Source organism: Papio anubis, chromosome 2 (genome assembly GCF_008728515.1).
Source record: "Papio anubis isolate 15944 chromosome 2, Panubis1.0, whole genome shotgun sequence".
NCBI classification, from domain to species: domain Eukaryota; kingdom Metazoa; phylum Chordata; class Mammalia; order Primates; family Cercopithecidae; genus Papio; species Papio anubis.
Genome location: NC_044977.1, coordinates 107,102,604 through 107,115,680, shown reverse-complemented (window position 1 = coordinate 107,115,680; position 13,077 = coordinate 107,102,604). Strand labels below are relative to the sequence as shown.

General features: G+C 41.8%; 1 protein-coding gene across 7 annotated transcripts in view; it reads left to right on the top strand.

The window, feature by feature from the left end:
- YEATS2 (YEATS domain containing 2) overlaps positions 1-13,077 on the top strand; it is a 109,870-nt gene that overhangs the window by 33,036 nt on the left and 63,757 nt on the right. For all 7 annotated transcript variants that reach the window (XM_021934613.2, XM_009201271.3, XM_021934612.2 and 4 more), the window contains exon 8: positions 5,464-5,575. In XM_021934613.2, the coding sequence (XP_021790305.1) occupies positions 5,464-5,575 (112 nt within the window). The remainder of the gene's footprint in view (positions 1-5,463; positions 5,576-13,077) is intronic.

Below are 13,077 nucleotides of genomic sequence, written 5' to 3'. Positions count from 1 at the left end.
TTTGTAAAGACCATCCTGCAGTAATTAATGAGATTTATTTGCTAAGAAGTCTTTACTAATCTGCAGGCAGAGGTGTGGCAAATCACTTATCAAGATATATTGTAACAGTGAGAAAATCCAAAGAAAGGATTGTGCTGCAACTCCTTATCCAGTTTCTCTTTCATCCCGGACATCTGGAGTGTTTTCTGCTGATAGTAAATGAACTTTGTTTCATTACGTGTATGAGGTTTGACGTCATCAAAATTGCCTGTGTCTTATTTTCAGCCTGATCTCTGCCACTCTGACAGTGTCTGCTGTGCCACGCCTGAGCAGTTAGCTGTTCACAGCCTGCTGGCACACACCTTTACAACATACCTTTTCCCATAGCAAGTCACACTTCATTAATAACAATAGTAGGATTTGTAAATAGTACTTTAAAAGAGATTATTGCTTATATGCTTCTGGTTTTTAAAACTCTTGGAGAAATCATATGCTGTGATTGACCATAGCTGTGTGTTTAATAGCAGATAATGTATGTAAGTCTATTACTACACTTGCTCATTTACATGTATGTCTCACCAGATTTAGAACTTATCGATGTTTAGGACCTTATCTTGTCTTAATATCTCCGGGGTGAGCCGAGAACGGTGTCTCATGCCTGGAATCCCAGCACTTTGGGAGGCTGAGGCAGGTGGATCACGAGGTCAGGAGTTTGAGACCAGCCTTGACAACATGGTGAAACCTTGTCTGTACTAAAAATACAAAAAAAAAATTAGCCAGGCCTGGTGGTGTGTGCCTGTAGTCCCAGCTACTCAAGAGGCTTAGGCAGGAGAGTTGCTTGAACCTGGGAGGCAGAGATTGCAGTGAGCCAAGATCATGCCACTGCACTCCAGCCTAGTTGACAGAGCAAGACTCAAAATAAATTAAAAATAAATAAATAAATAAATAAATAAATATCCCCATGCATAGTTCCTAGCATGTAGTAAATGCTCATTTTGTGTTTTTTAAAATTTTTAATTTTTTTAAATTTTTTATTTTTTTGAGACGGAGTCTTGCTCTGTTGCCCAGGCTGGAGTGCAGTGGTTCAGTCTTGGCTCACTGCAAGCTCCGCCTCCCGGGTTCACGCCATTCCCCTGCCTCAGCCTCCTGAGTAGCTGGGACTACAGGCGCCTGCCACCAAGCCCAGCTAATGTTTTTGTATTTTTAGTAGAGATGGGGTTTCACTGTATTAGCCAGGATGGTCTCGATCTCCTGACCTCGTGATCCGCCTGGCTCAGCCTCCCAAAGTGCTGGGATTACAGGCGTGAGCCACTGTACCCAGCCAATTTCGTTTATTTATTTATTTATTTATTTATTTTTTTGAGATGGAGTCTCGCTGTGTCACCCAGGCTGGAGTGCAGTGGCGCGATCTCGGCTCACTGCAAGCTCCGCCTCCCGGGTTTACACTATTCTCCTGCCTCAGCATCCGAGTAGCTGGGACTACAGGCGCCCGCCACCACGCCCGGCTAGTTTTTTGTATTTTTAGTAGAGACGGGGTTTCACCATGTTAGCCAGGATGGTCTCGATCTCCTGACCTCGTGATCCACCCGCCTCGGCCTCCCAAAGTGCTAGGATTACAGGCTTGAGCCACCGTGCCCGGCCTTCGTTTATTTTTTTAAAGACAGAGTCTTGCTCTATTATCCAGCGGGGAGAACAGTGCCATGATTATAGCTCGCTGCAGCCTTGAACTCCTGGGCTCAGACTATCCTCCCATTTCAGCCTCCTGAGTAGCTAGGACTCTAGGTGTGTGCCACCTATGTCCAGCTAATTTTTTACCCAGGCTGGTCTCGAACTCCTGGCCTCAAGCAGTCCTCCTGCCTTGGCTTCCCAAAGTGCTGGGATTACAGGTGTGAGCCATGTACCCAGCCTCATTTCATGTTTGATACTGAGTGAATTATTGAATTCATGAAATGGGCCATTCCATTTGGAGGTGGCTGGTTTCGTTTGGAAGTTTTTAATTATATTGAGCAGAGATCTAACTTCCTCTTCTAAACAGTAAGTTTTTCATATGCTTTGTGTACCACTCAGAATCATCATAATCCCTTTTCCTTGTATAGTTGTTTAGATATTTGAAAGCAGTTACTGGGTCTCATCCATATTTGTATCAGTTGTCACTCGTGTGACTTTGTTTTGTGTTCCTTTGCCATTCAGGTTGTATTCTTTGGCATACTCCAGTTTATCTATATTCCTTTTAAAATAACCTTTTTAGAACTGAACCTAAAACTCCAGATATGGTGTAACCAATATAAAGTAGGTTAGGACTGTTAACATATGTCCTAGGTTTAATTATAACTCTTATGTTATTTGCAGGACTCTGAAGATGTTTGTTGTGTTAGGTATCTAAAGTAATTTAACCAATAAGGGAGGATTTTTGCAGCTGCCTTGAAACTTGGGGTTAATCTTACTTCTGGATCAAAGCACAAATGTTTTTCTTACACACCCTGACTCTCTTCATCACAGCACATTACCTGACAAAGAAATGGGTGGATTCTGCTCTTATTGAAGCACTTTTTTCACATTTGTTCAGTTGTCAGGACAACCCTTAGCCAAGTTCCTAAAAGCTGCGATTGTAAACTTTGCTTTTTTTTAGGTACAAGATAGTCACTAGATATGTGCTAGGCTCAGGGTTTGATACAGGGATTGTGAAGAGCACAGGACTCTGCCTTTGGGAAACCGCGTGGAGTGTTCCTGCCCTTGGTGTGTGTGAAACTGGAGCGGGCCAGCTCCCCAGAGGAATCCTAGTGAGCCTCTTCCAAACCTTCCTATCTGTTTTATTTCACTCGAATGTAGGAACTCTCTAGAGCAGCACTGTCCAATGGAAATATACTGTGAGCTACATCTGTAATTTGAAATTTTCGAATAGCTACATTAGAGGAGTAAGTACCCAGAAGAAGTGATGTGGGCATTCCATGCCCTGCACAGTCGGGCAATATCCAGTCATATTATTGTGCATACTAGGGAGAGTGGTCTGGGAAGTGAGGTCTGTCACCTTGGGGATGTAGACTAGCACACAGTGGCTAAAGCATGGCCCTGGAGCCTATTGCTTGAGTTTGAATTCTGGTTCTACTGCTTGTTTGCTGTGTGACCTTGGCAAGTTAGTTATTCAGCCTCACTGTGTCTCAGAGGGGCTATTTCATAGTGTGGTTATAAAGATTAAGTAAGTTAATAGTGCTGAAGGGCTTAGAACACTGATTGGGTCATAGCAAAAGTGAAACGTAGGAGAGCAGTGTTTGCTGCCACTCTTGTTGTGGGGAGCAGAGATGTTCATTCTGAAAAGACTTGAGGGAATGCTTTGGTTCTCTTAAAGGGCTTTCATGTGGAGGAAGGATTTACTCTTTGTGATTCCAGATGGCATATCTGGAATTAACATGCAGGAGGTAGAAGAAGTCATTTTATAATAGAGCTGTTCAGAAATGTAACAGAGGGTCTCATGAAGTAGTGAGTTCAGGATCACTCGGAGTGACGCTAAAAGACTGATTGGCCGTTTGAATAAATTAGTCGAGCAAGGAGCTGTACTCCATTCTGTGTTTCTAATAAAGCCATTTTTGTTTAATCTCCATAGTCTTACGGTTTTTCCCTCTTGGCGTCATTGATTTATTTCACCTTCTATGAGGAATCTAGAAATACTGAAGTTTGTTCAGGGGAGGCAGTCCTTTATTGTGTGAAGTAACATATTTTGAAGTATACCATTTCCATAAATAATGTTGTTATAGATCTTAGGTTCTTTTTTTTGCTTCTAAAAATATGGTTATGGAGGAATTTCCTGTTAAAAAGCGTTGTTCGTTTTTCCTGGCTTTGTGCTGTCTGTCTGTCTTCTCTAGCAGCAGTCTTTCCTGCCTGCTCACTAAAGGTTAGGACATGTATATAAATTGAGAAGCATACCTAATTTAGCATATTCATTGAGAGAAGTTCAGCATTCAGTGTGATTGAGGCATGTTGCAAATGAGTTTAGACTTACTATTTAGCTTTACTGGAATTTAAATAACCAAAGTTCACATCAGTAGAATTTCCGTTAATTGACTCAAGTCCACCATGCCCCTAGACTCCCCTGTATCTCTGGCTGTGGGTCCCATTTCAGACTGTCTCAAGTCTACCTTCTCGTTTGACCCCAAGCATGAATGTATACGAACATCGCAGCGGCCTCTCTTAGCTCCTGTGCAACTGGTTTCTTCCATCCAGGCCATTCTAGTTTGCTTTCTTTTCTCTTTGGCTTATAAGGTATTTATTAATTTCCCTGCTTTCTAGGCTCCCCTCATACGCAGGAATTTTTCCTGTCCCAGGCTCCGTTGTTAGCTCCTGGCTCTGGGCTCGTTAATTCACATCTGTTACACTCCTCTCAGGTTGTGTTCTTGAACTCTACACTCCCTCAATTCAGTTTTCCAAAAACACCATCTGTTGACTTTCTTTCTCCTTGTCCTTTTCTTTTTGAGATGGAGTCTCGCTCTGTCTCTCAAGCTGGAGTGCGGTGGTGTGATCTCAGCTCATTGCTGCCTCCGCCCCCGGGTTCAAGCAATTGTCGTGGCCTCTCAAAGTGCTGTGATTACAGGCATGAGCCACCGTGCCCAGCCTCCTTGTAATTTTGTTATCTTCTCTCATGACTAATTCTAAGCCAGGATTCACAACAAATATTTTTGTTTTAAAAGCATTCTCTCTCTTCCCTATGGACTTAAACCATATTGTTTTGAGTACTTAATGATATCTCAATTAAATTTCTAAATTTCTTTATTATGGAAAATTTCAAACATATACAGAAGTAAAGAGTATAATGAACCCTCTTGTGCCCATCACCAGTTATTAACAGTTTGCTCTTCTTTTCCATCAATTCCCGCCCCCCCCCCTTTTTTTCTTTCACAAATTACATTGTGCTGAGAATTCTCCAGTCCAGTTAGCATGCACACACATTCCTCTCTGCCCACTAAAATCAGCTGTAGTCACTATTCAGGGAAGGTCATATTGTGAACATATGATCTTTCTTTAAGTCTTCTTAGCAGAGAGTTTCAAATAAATTGTCACTTTCAGTTGAGCACATTCATGATTCATTTTGTTTCTGCCTCAGTGGAGGAATAAATACAAGGGTTTAGGGTAGGGAACGTATATCTCATGGCCTATATCTGTCAAATGCCAATTAAGGATCCTGGCCCTCTAGTGACATTCATCAGATCACCTTAGTTCCCTCGTCTGTGAAAATGACATTGGATTATATAGTCTAAGTTTACTCTCTTAGCATTCAGTAATTGCAAGTTTAATAGAGGTTTGAGTTGAATTTTTTTCTTTTATAATTTAGCATTTTAGCAAAATTCAGCGTATTGATTTAGTTTTAAATGAGGAACCTAAATGGTTTTCAGAAGACAGTGAATTTCTGATTTATCCATTATCAGAAAACTTTTCCTGTGTAGGATGAGAGAGTGAACATGGATGAACGTGTTAATATCTGCTTTTCCGTAGAGAGCCTCCTTTTCACCTGACCAGAAGAGGCTGGGGTGAGTTTCCCGTCAGAGTTCAAGTTCACTTTAAGGACAGCCAGAACAAGCGGATAGATATCATACATAATCTGAAGGTATTGTAACAAAACATCGCTCCCTAGTTTTGAAGTCTCTTTGTACCAGCTACAGTTGATCCTTGAACAACATGGGGGTTAAGGGCCCCCTCGCAGTTAAAAATTCATATACAACTTTAGACTCCCCCAAAACTTAACTATTAATAGCCTACTGTTGACGGCAAACCTTCCTAATAGTGTAAACAGTCAACACATATTTTGTATGTTATATATATTATGGACTATATTCTTACAATAAAGTAAGCTGGACAAAAGAACTGTTATTAAGAAAATCAAAAGGAATAGAAAGTATATTTACTATTCATTAAGTGGCAGTGGATCATCTTCGAGGTCTTTATCCTCGCCATCTTCACATTGAGTAGGCTGGGGAAGAGGAGGGATTGCTCTTGCTGCCTTGGGTGGCAGAGGTGGAAGAAAATCCATATGTAAGCGGATCTGTGCAGTTCAAACCCATGTTCAAGGGTCAACTGTATTCAAAGTGGGAGTGTTAGGTCTTCTGCAAGAAGTGGCTAAGAATAGTGGGGGGGGGGGAGATAGTATTTCTGAGTGTGTTATGCTTACTGCTACAACACAACTTTGTCCCCTGATGCAATCATCAGAGAGAGAATAACTACAGGACAATGTGTATCCTTTAAGAAGATGAACAAAGTGGTCAGATAATCAGAATGCATGAATATTTGATCAGACCTCAACATCAGTGTGTTTCTGAGGGCTAAGTTACTGAATCTTTTTAAAATCTGCTTACTTTTCTATAAAGTGGGGCAAATAATAATGTTTGTAAAGACAGAAGTGAACATGTCTTGGAAATGATAAAGTACTATATAAGATTGTAATACTTTTGTATTATAAGAAATCCTTTAATGATGAATGTGGCCATGTGGTTTATGGTGCAGCCATTGTAAATTATATCTTATGAAGTGTTGTCTGTCCACGGGGAGAACTGCCCTTATAGGAAGTGAAACGCAGAGTACAGGCATACTTTGTTTCATTGCACTTTGCTTATTGTGCTCAGTAGATATTCTATTTGTAAAAAATGGAAGATTTGTGGCAACCCTGTGTCAGACAACTCTGTGAGCACCATTTTTCCAACATCATGTGCTCATTTGTGTCTTTCTGTCACATTTTGGCAATTCCTGAAATATTTCAAACTTTTTTATTATTAAATCTGTTTTGATGATCCTGTGATTGATGTTACTGTTATTTTGGGGCACGACAAACCATGCTCATATAGGAGGATGAACATAATTGATCAGTGTTATGTGGATTCTGAATGCTCCAGCAACCAGCCATTCCCCATCTCATTCCCTCTTTTGGGGCCTTCCTATTCTCTGAGAACAACAGTATTGAAATTAGACTAATTAATAACCTTATAATGGCTTCCAAGTGTTGAAGTAGAAGGAAGAGTCACACATCTCTCACTTTAAATTAAAAGCTAGAAAGGATTAAGCTTAGTGAAAAAAGCATGCTGAAAGCCAGGATAGGCTAAAAGCGAGGCCTCTGTGCCAGACAGCCAAGTTGTGAATGCAAAGGAAAAGTTCTTAAAGGAAATTAAAAGTACTACTCCAGTGAACACACAAATGGTAAGAAAGCAAAACAGCCTTCTTGCTGATTTGGAGAAAGTCTCAGTGATCTGTAGAGAAGATGATACAAGCCATAACATTCCCTTAAGCCAAAGCCTAATCTCGATCAAGGCCCTGACTCTTCAATTCTGTGAAGTCTGAGAGGGGTAAGGAAGCTTCAGAGGAAAAGTTTGAGGCTGGCAGATGTTGGTTTGTGAGGTTTAAGGAAAGATGCCGTCTCTATAACATACAAGCGCAAGGTGAAGCAGCAAGTGCTGATGGAGAGGCTGCAGCAAGTTATCCAGAAGATCCAACTAAGATCATTGATGAAGGTGGCTACACTAAACAACAGATTTTCACTGTGGATGAAACAGGCTTCTGTTGGAAGAAGATGCCATCTAGGACTTTCATAGCTAGAGAGAAGTCAATGCCTGGCTTCAGAGCATAGGATTGACTCTCTTGTTAGGGGATAATGCGACTGGTGACTTTATTTATTTTTATTTATTTTTTTATTTTTTTGAGACAGAGTCTTGCTGTGTCACCCACACTGCAGTATAGTAGCGTGATCTCGGCTCACTGCAACCTTTGCCTCCTGGCGCCTCAGGGTAGAAATAGGGTTTCACCGTGTTGTCCTGGCTGGTCTCAAACTCCTGAACTCAAGTGATCCACCCGTCTCAGCCTCCCAAGGTGCTAGGGTTACAGGCATGAGCCACTGCGCTTGGCCACAACTGGTAACTTTAAATTGAAACCAGCACTTATTTACCATCCAGTAAATCCTAGGGCCCTTAATAATGATGCTAAATGTACTCTGCCTGTGCTTTATAAATGGAACAGAAAAGCCTGGGTGATAACACATCTGTTTATAGCATGGTTTACTGAAAATTTTAAGCCCACTGTTGAGACCAGCTGCTCAGAGAAAAGGATTCCTTTCAAAATATTGCTCATTGATAATTCACCTGGTCCCTTAAGAGCTCTGATGGAGGCCAGGCACGGTGGCTCACGCCTGTAATCCCAGCACTTTGGGAGGCCGAGGTGGGTGGATCACTTGAGGCCAGGAGTTCGAGACCAGCCTGGCCAACATGGCGAAACCCTGTCTCTACGAAAAATACAAAAAGTAGCTGGGCGTGGTGGGTCACACCTGTAGTCCCAGCTACTTGGGAAGTGCTGAGGCAGGAGACTCGCTTGAACCCAGGGGGCGAAGGTTGCTGTGAGCCGAGATCGCGCCACTGCACTCTAGCCTGGTGACAGAGCGAGAGTCCATCTCAAAAAAAAAAAAAAAAAAAAAAAAGCTCTGATGGAGATGTACAAAGAGATTAATGTTGTATTCGTGCCTGCTAACACAGTATCCATTCTGCACCCATGAGATCAAGGAGTAATTTCAACATTCAAGTCTTACTGTTTTAAGAAATGTATTTTGTGGCCAGGCATGGTGGCTCATGCCTATAATGCCAGCCCATTGGGAGGCCAAGGAGGAAGGATTGTGTGAGCCCAGGAGTTTGAGACCAGCCTGGGCAACATAATAATACCTTGTCTCTACAAAAAAAAAAAAAAAAATAGCCGGACATGGTGGTGCATGCCTATAGATCCAGCTACTTGGAAGGCTGAGGTAGGAGGAGGATCAGCTTCATGGTCCCAGGAGGTTGAGGCTGCTGTGAGCCATGATCAAGCCACTGCCCTCCAGCTTGGGTGAGAGAGCAAACCCCATCTCAAAAATAAAAATAAAAAATAAAAAAAGGAAAAGAAAAAGAAATAAATTTTATAAGGTTATAGATGCATGCCATAGATAGTGATTTCTCAGATGGATTTGGTCAAAGTAAATTGAAAGCCTTCTGGAAAGGACTAACCATTCTAGATGCCATTGAGAACGTTTGTGATTCACGAGAGGAGGTCATAGTAGCAACATTAACAGGAGTTTGGAAGAAATTGATTCCAACCCTAGTGGATGACTTAAGTTCAAGACTTCAGCAGAGGAATTAGCTGCAGATACGGTGGAAGCAGCAAGAGTACAAGAATTAGAAGTAGAGCCTGAAGATGTGACTGAATTGCTGCAATTTTGTGTTTAAACTTTAATGCATGAGGATTTGCTTCTTTTTTTTTTTTTTTTTTTGAGACGGAGTTTCGCTCTGTCGCCCAGGCTGGAGTGCAGTGGCTGGATCTCAGCTCACTGCAAACTCCGCCTCCCGGGTTCATGCCATTCTCCTGCCTCAGCCTCCCGAGTAGCTGGGACTACAGGCGCCCGCCACCTCGCCCGGCTAGTTTTTTGTGTTTTTTAGTAGAGACGGGGTTTCACCGTGTTAGCCAGGATGGTCTTGATCTTGTGACCTCGTGATCCGCCCGTCTCGGCCTCCCAAAGTGCTGGGATTACAGGCTTGAGCCACCGCACCCGGCCGAGGGTTTGCTTCTTATGGATAAGCAAAGTAAGTGGCTTCTTGAGATGGAATCCACTCCTGGTGATGATACTGTGAACACTGTTGAAATTGACAACAAAGGATTTAGAATATTGCATAAACTTACTTGATAAAGCAGCTGCAGGGTTTGAGAAGATTGACTCCAGTTTTGAAAGAACTTGTGGATAAAACACTGTCAAACAGCATTGCATGCTACAGAGAAATCTTTCAGAAAAGGAAGAGTCAGTCGAGGTAGCAGACTTCATTGTTGTCTTGTTTTAAGAAATTGCCATAGCCACCCAAACCTTCAACAAACAGCCATCAGCATCAAGGCAAGACCCTCCACCAACAAAAAGATTATAATTCACTAAAGGCTCAAGGTGATCATTAGCAATTTTTAGCAATAAAGTATTTTTAAATTAAGGTATGTACATTATTTTTTTAGACATAATGCTATTACATACTTAATAGACTACAGCATAGTATAAACATAACTTTTATAAGCACTGGGAAACAAATTCATTGTGACTTGCTTTATTGTGGTATTCACTTTATTGCAGTAGTCTAGAATTGCATCTGCAATGATCTCTGAGGTATGTTTGTATAAAAGTGTATGTACATGAAGTCAACCACGATCTTTGAAAGGTAGAAAAAAAACCAAAAGAAATACACCAAAATGTTGGAGTAACTAAAATAATGACATTGTGATCTATTTCTCATGCCCTGTTTTTGGTTTGTTTTCTCAAATATTTTTGCAATTTTATATAAATAAACGTTTATTTTTTATTTTTTTAAGACAGAGTCTCACTGTTGCCCAGACTAGAGTGCAATGGCATGATCACGGGTCACTGCATCCTTGACCTCCCCAGGCTCAGGTGGTCCTCTTATCTCAGCCTCCCAGGTAGCTGGGACCACAAGCACATGCCACTACACCCAGTTAATTTTTTAATTTTTTGTGGAGATGGAGTTTTTTTCACTGTGTTGCCCAGCCTGGTCTCAAACTCATGGGCTAAAACAATCTACCCTCCTCAGCCTCCCAAAGTGCTGGCATTAGAGGCGTGAACCACCTTGCCCGGCCCATGTTTAATTTGTATAGTGGAAAGACCATTTCTTAGTGTTCCCTTAGACCCTTTTTATAGTAGTATAGTTTCATGTACATTTTCTCTACATGTGACATAATCCTAATACTGTACATCTCCAAAGCACCCTTACTTTGTGGTTTATCACATTGTTCATGCTAATGGCTCCCAAAACTGGGCTAACCGAAGCTGAGTATATCTGTGGAATTCCTTTTTCATTCCCTTTCTTCTACACATGCACCTCTTTCAACCTTAAGGCATGCTGAAATTTCCCTTCCATCGGTGATAGATGGGACTGCTTAACTTGAGGCTTAAGTTCTTTTCCAAAGATTATCATAAGACTAGGTTGCCTTATGACCTCAGAGAAGCATTGAAACCAGGTGAAAGGGCACACAGCCATTTTATTAAGGGGCAGAGTACTGTTCTGTTACTTAGAGGAAGGTCTTAAAATAGTTTGCTTTCTTTTTTTTTTTGAAATGGAATCTTGGTCTGTTGCCCAGGCTGGAAGGCAGTGGTGCAATCTCAGCTCACTGCAACCTCCGCCTCCCAGGTTCAAGCAATTCTTCTGCCTCGGCCTCCCAATTAGCTGAGATTACAGGCACCCGCCACCACGCATGGCTAATTTTTAAAATTTTATTTTTAGTAGAGATGGGGTTTCATCATGTTGGCTAGGCTGGTCTCAAACTCCTGACCTCAGTAGATCCAGTCAGCCTCCCAAAGTGCTGGGATTACAGGCATGAGCCACTGCGCCTGGCCAGTTTTACTTTCTTTTAATCTTATTTTTAACACAGCACGTACTACCTTATGTTGCACTGGGCTCAGACCTAGTCTCTAAACAAAAGGAATTCTTCACGTACTTCTCACATCTTGTATTGTACATATCACTTAGAGCTCTTGGTGAAAGATTATTTGAGACAGTGTTTTAAAATGACAGTAAAATGTTTCTTACCAGTTTTCTGGAAAACATCATTTTAATGTTTTGCTGCGTATTGGCCTTGAGACCCTAAACACCTGTGTTGTAGCCGTGTGATCCTTATTTGTACTGTAGTATTATTTTTCCTGTCATTTTTAAATTAACTCTTGGAGCCATCTTTGATTCTTACCTCTTCTAAGTATTTGTTCAGTTGCAGACCATTATTGTTTCTTCATAATCTCTTTTACATTCCGTCCTCCTCCCTTCCCACTGTTCTTTTTTGTTTGTTTGGTTTTTGTTTTGAGACAGTCTCACTCTGTCACCCAGGCTGGAGTGCAGTGGCGCAATTTTGGCTCACTGCAACCTCTACCTTCTGGGCTTAAGCGATTCTCCTGCCTCAGCCTCCCAAGTAGCTGGGACTACAGGTGTGCGCCACCACGCCCAGCTAATTTTTGTGTTTTTAGTAGAGACAGGGTTTCACCATGTTGGTCAGGCTGGTCAAACTCCTGGCCTCCAGTGATCCATCTGCCTCTGCCTCCCAAAGTGCTGGGATTACAGGCATGAGCCACCGCTCCCTGGCCCCTGCCCACTATTCCTAGGCTATTATTCTGCTGTCTCCTGATAGGCTTTTAAAAATCCATCTCCTTTCTTCATAGGGCGTCCTACACGACAGTATCCGATCCATCCGCTTAAAACCACAGAACCTTTCTGCTATCCCTTTCAGAAAACTTGATTGGATTCCTCCTGTTCAAGTGCGAATGCCCCTGCCTGCTCTCAGGGCTCATTTTGACTCGATTTACTTTCCCTAGATTGTCTCGCACAAAACCCCTGATGAACATTCCGCTCTAGCCTTGGCCGTCTATTCCTGTCATAGAAATGCCTTGGGCTGTCTTTCCTTGGGTCTTTTTTTTAATGCTCTTCCCCTCCTCAGATGCTTGTCTGAATTCTTTGCATTCTTCAAGTTCCTATGTAGCTTTTCCTGGCTGTTAAAGCCTGAAGTGATCTTTGTATTCTGAAATTCTCAGTAAATAATGATGTGTATTTGATTCTGTAAATACTACATTAAATATTAAATACTCTAAATGTTAGCGTTACATAAAATTTAAAGTTCCTAGAATATGTGAAATTATTATATCCTGCATTTCTGACAGGTAGTCATTTACTCTCTCCTTACCCATCACCCTAGAGCACAGCACTTCCCAAGCTAACACATTCATCCATTTAGTAAAACCTTGACCCCATTTTTTGTCCTTTTGTTCTAGTGTTTCTTTTTTCTGTTTTTTGTTTGTTTGTTTGTTTGTTTGTTTTAGACAGGATCTCGCTTTGTCACCCATGCTGGAGTGTGGTGGTGCAGACACGGTTCACTGCAGTCTCAACTTCTGGACTCAACCGATCCTCCCACATCAGCCTCCTGAGTAGTTGGGACCACAGGCGTGCGTCACCATGCCTGGCTAATTGTTTAATTATTTTTTGTTGAGATGAGGTCTTACCATGTTGCTCAGGCTGGTTTTTTTTTGTTTTTGTTTGTTTGTTTTTTGTAGATCTCCCTTTTTCACCCAGGCTG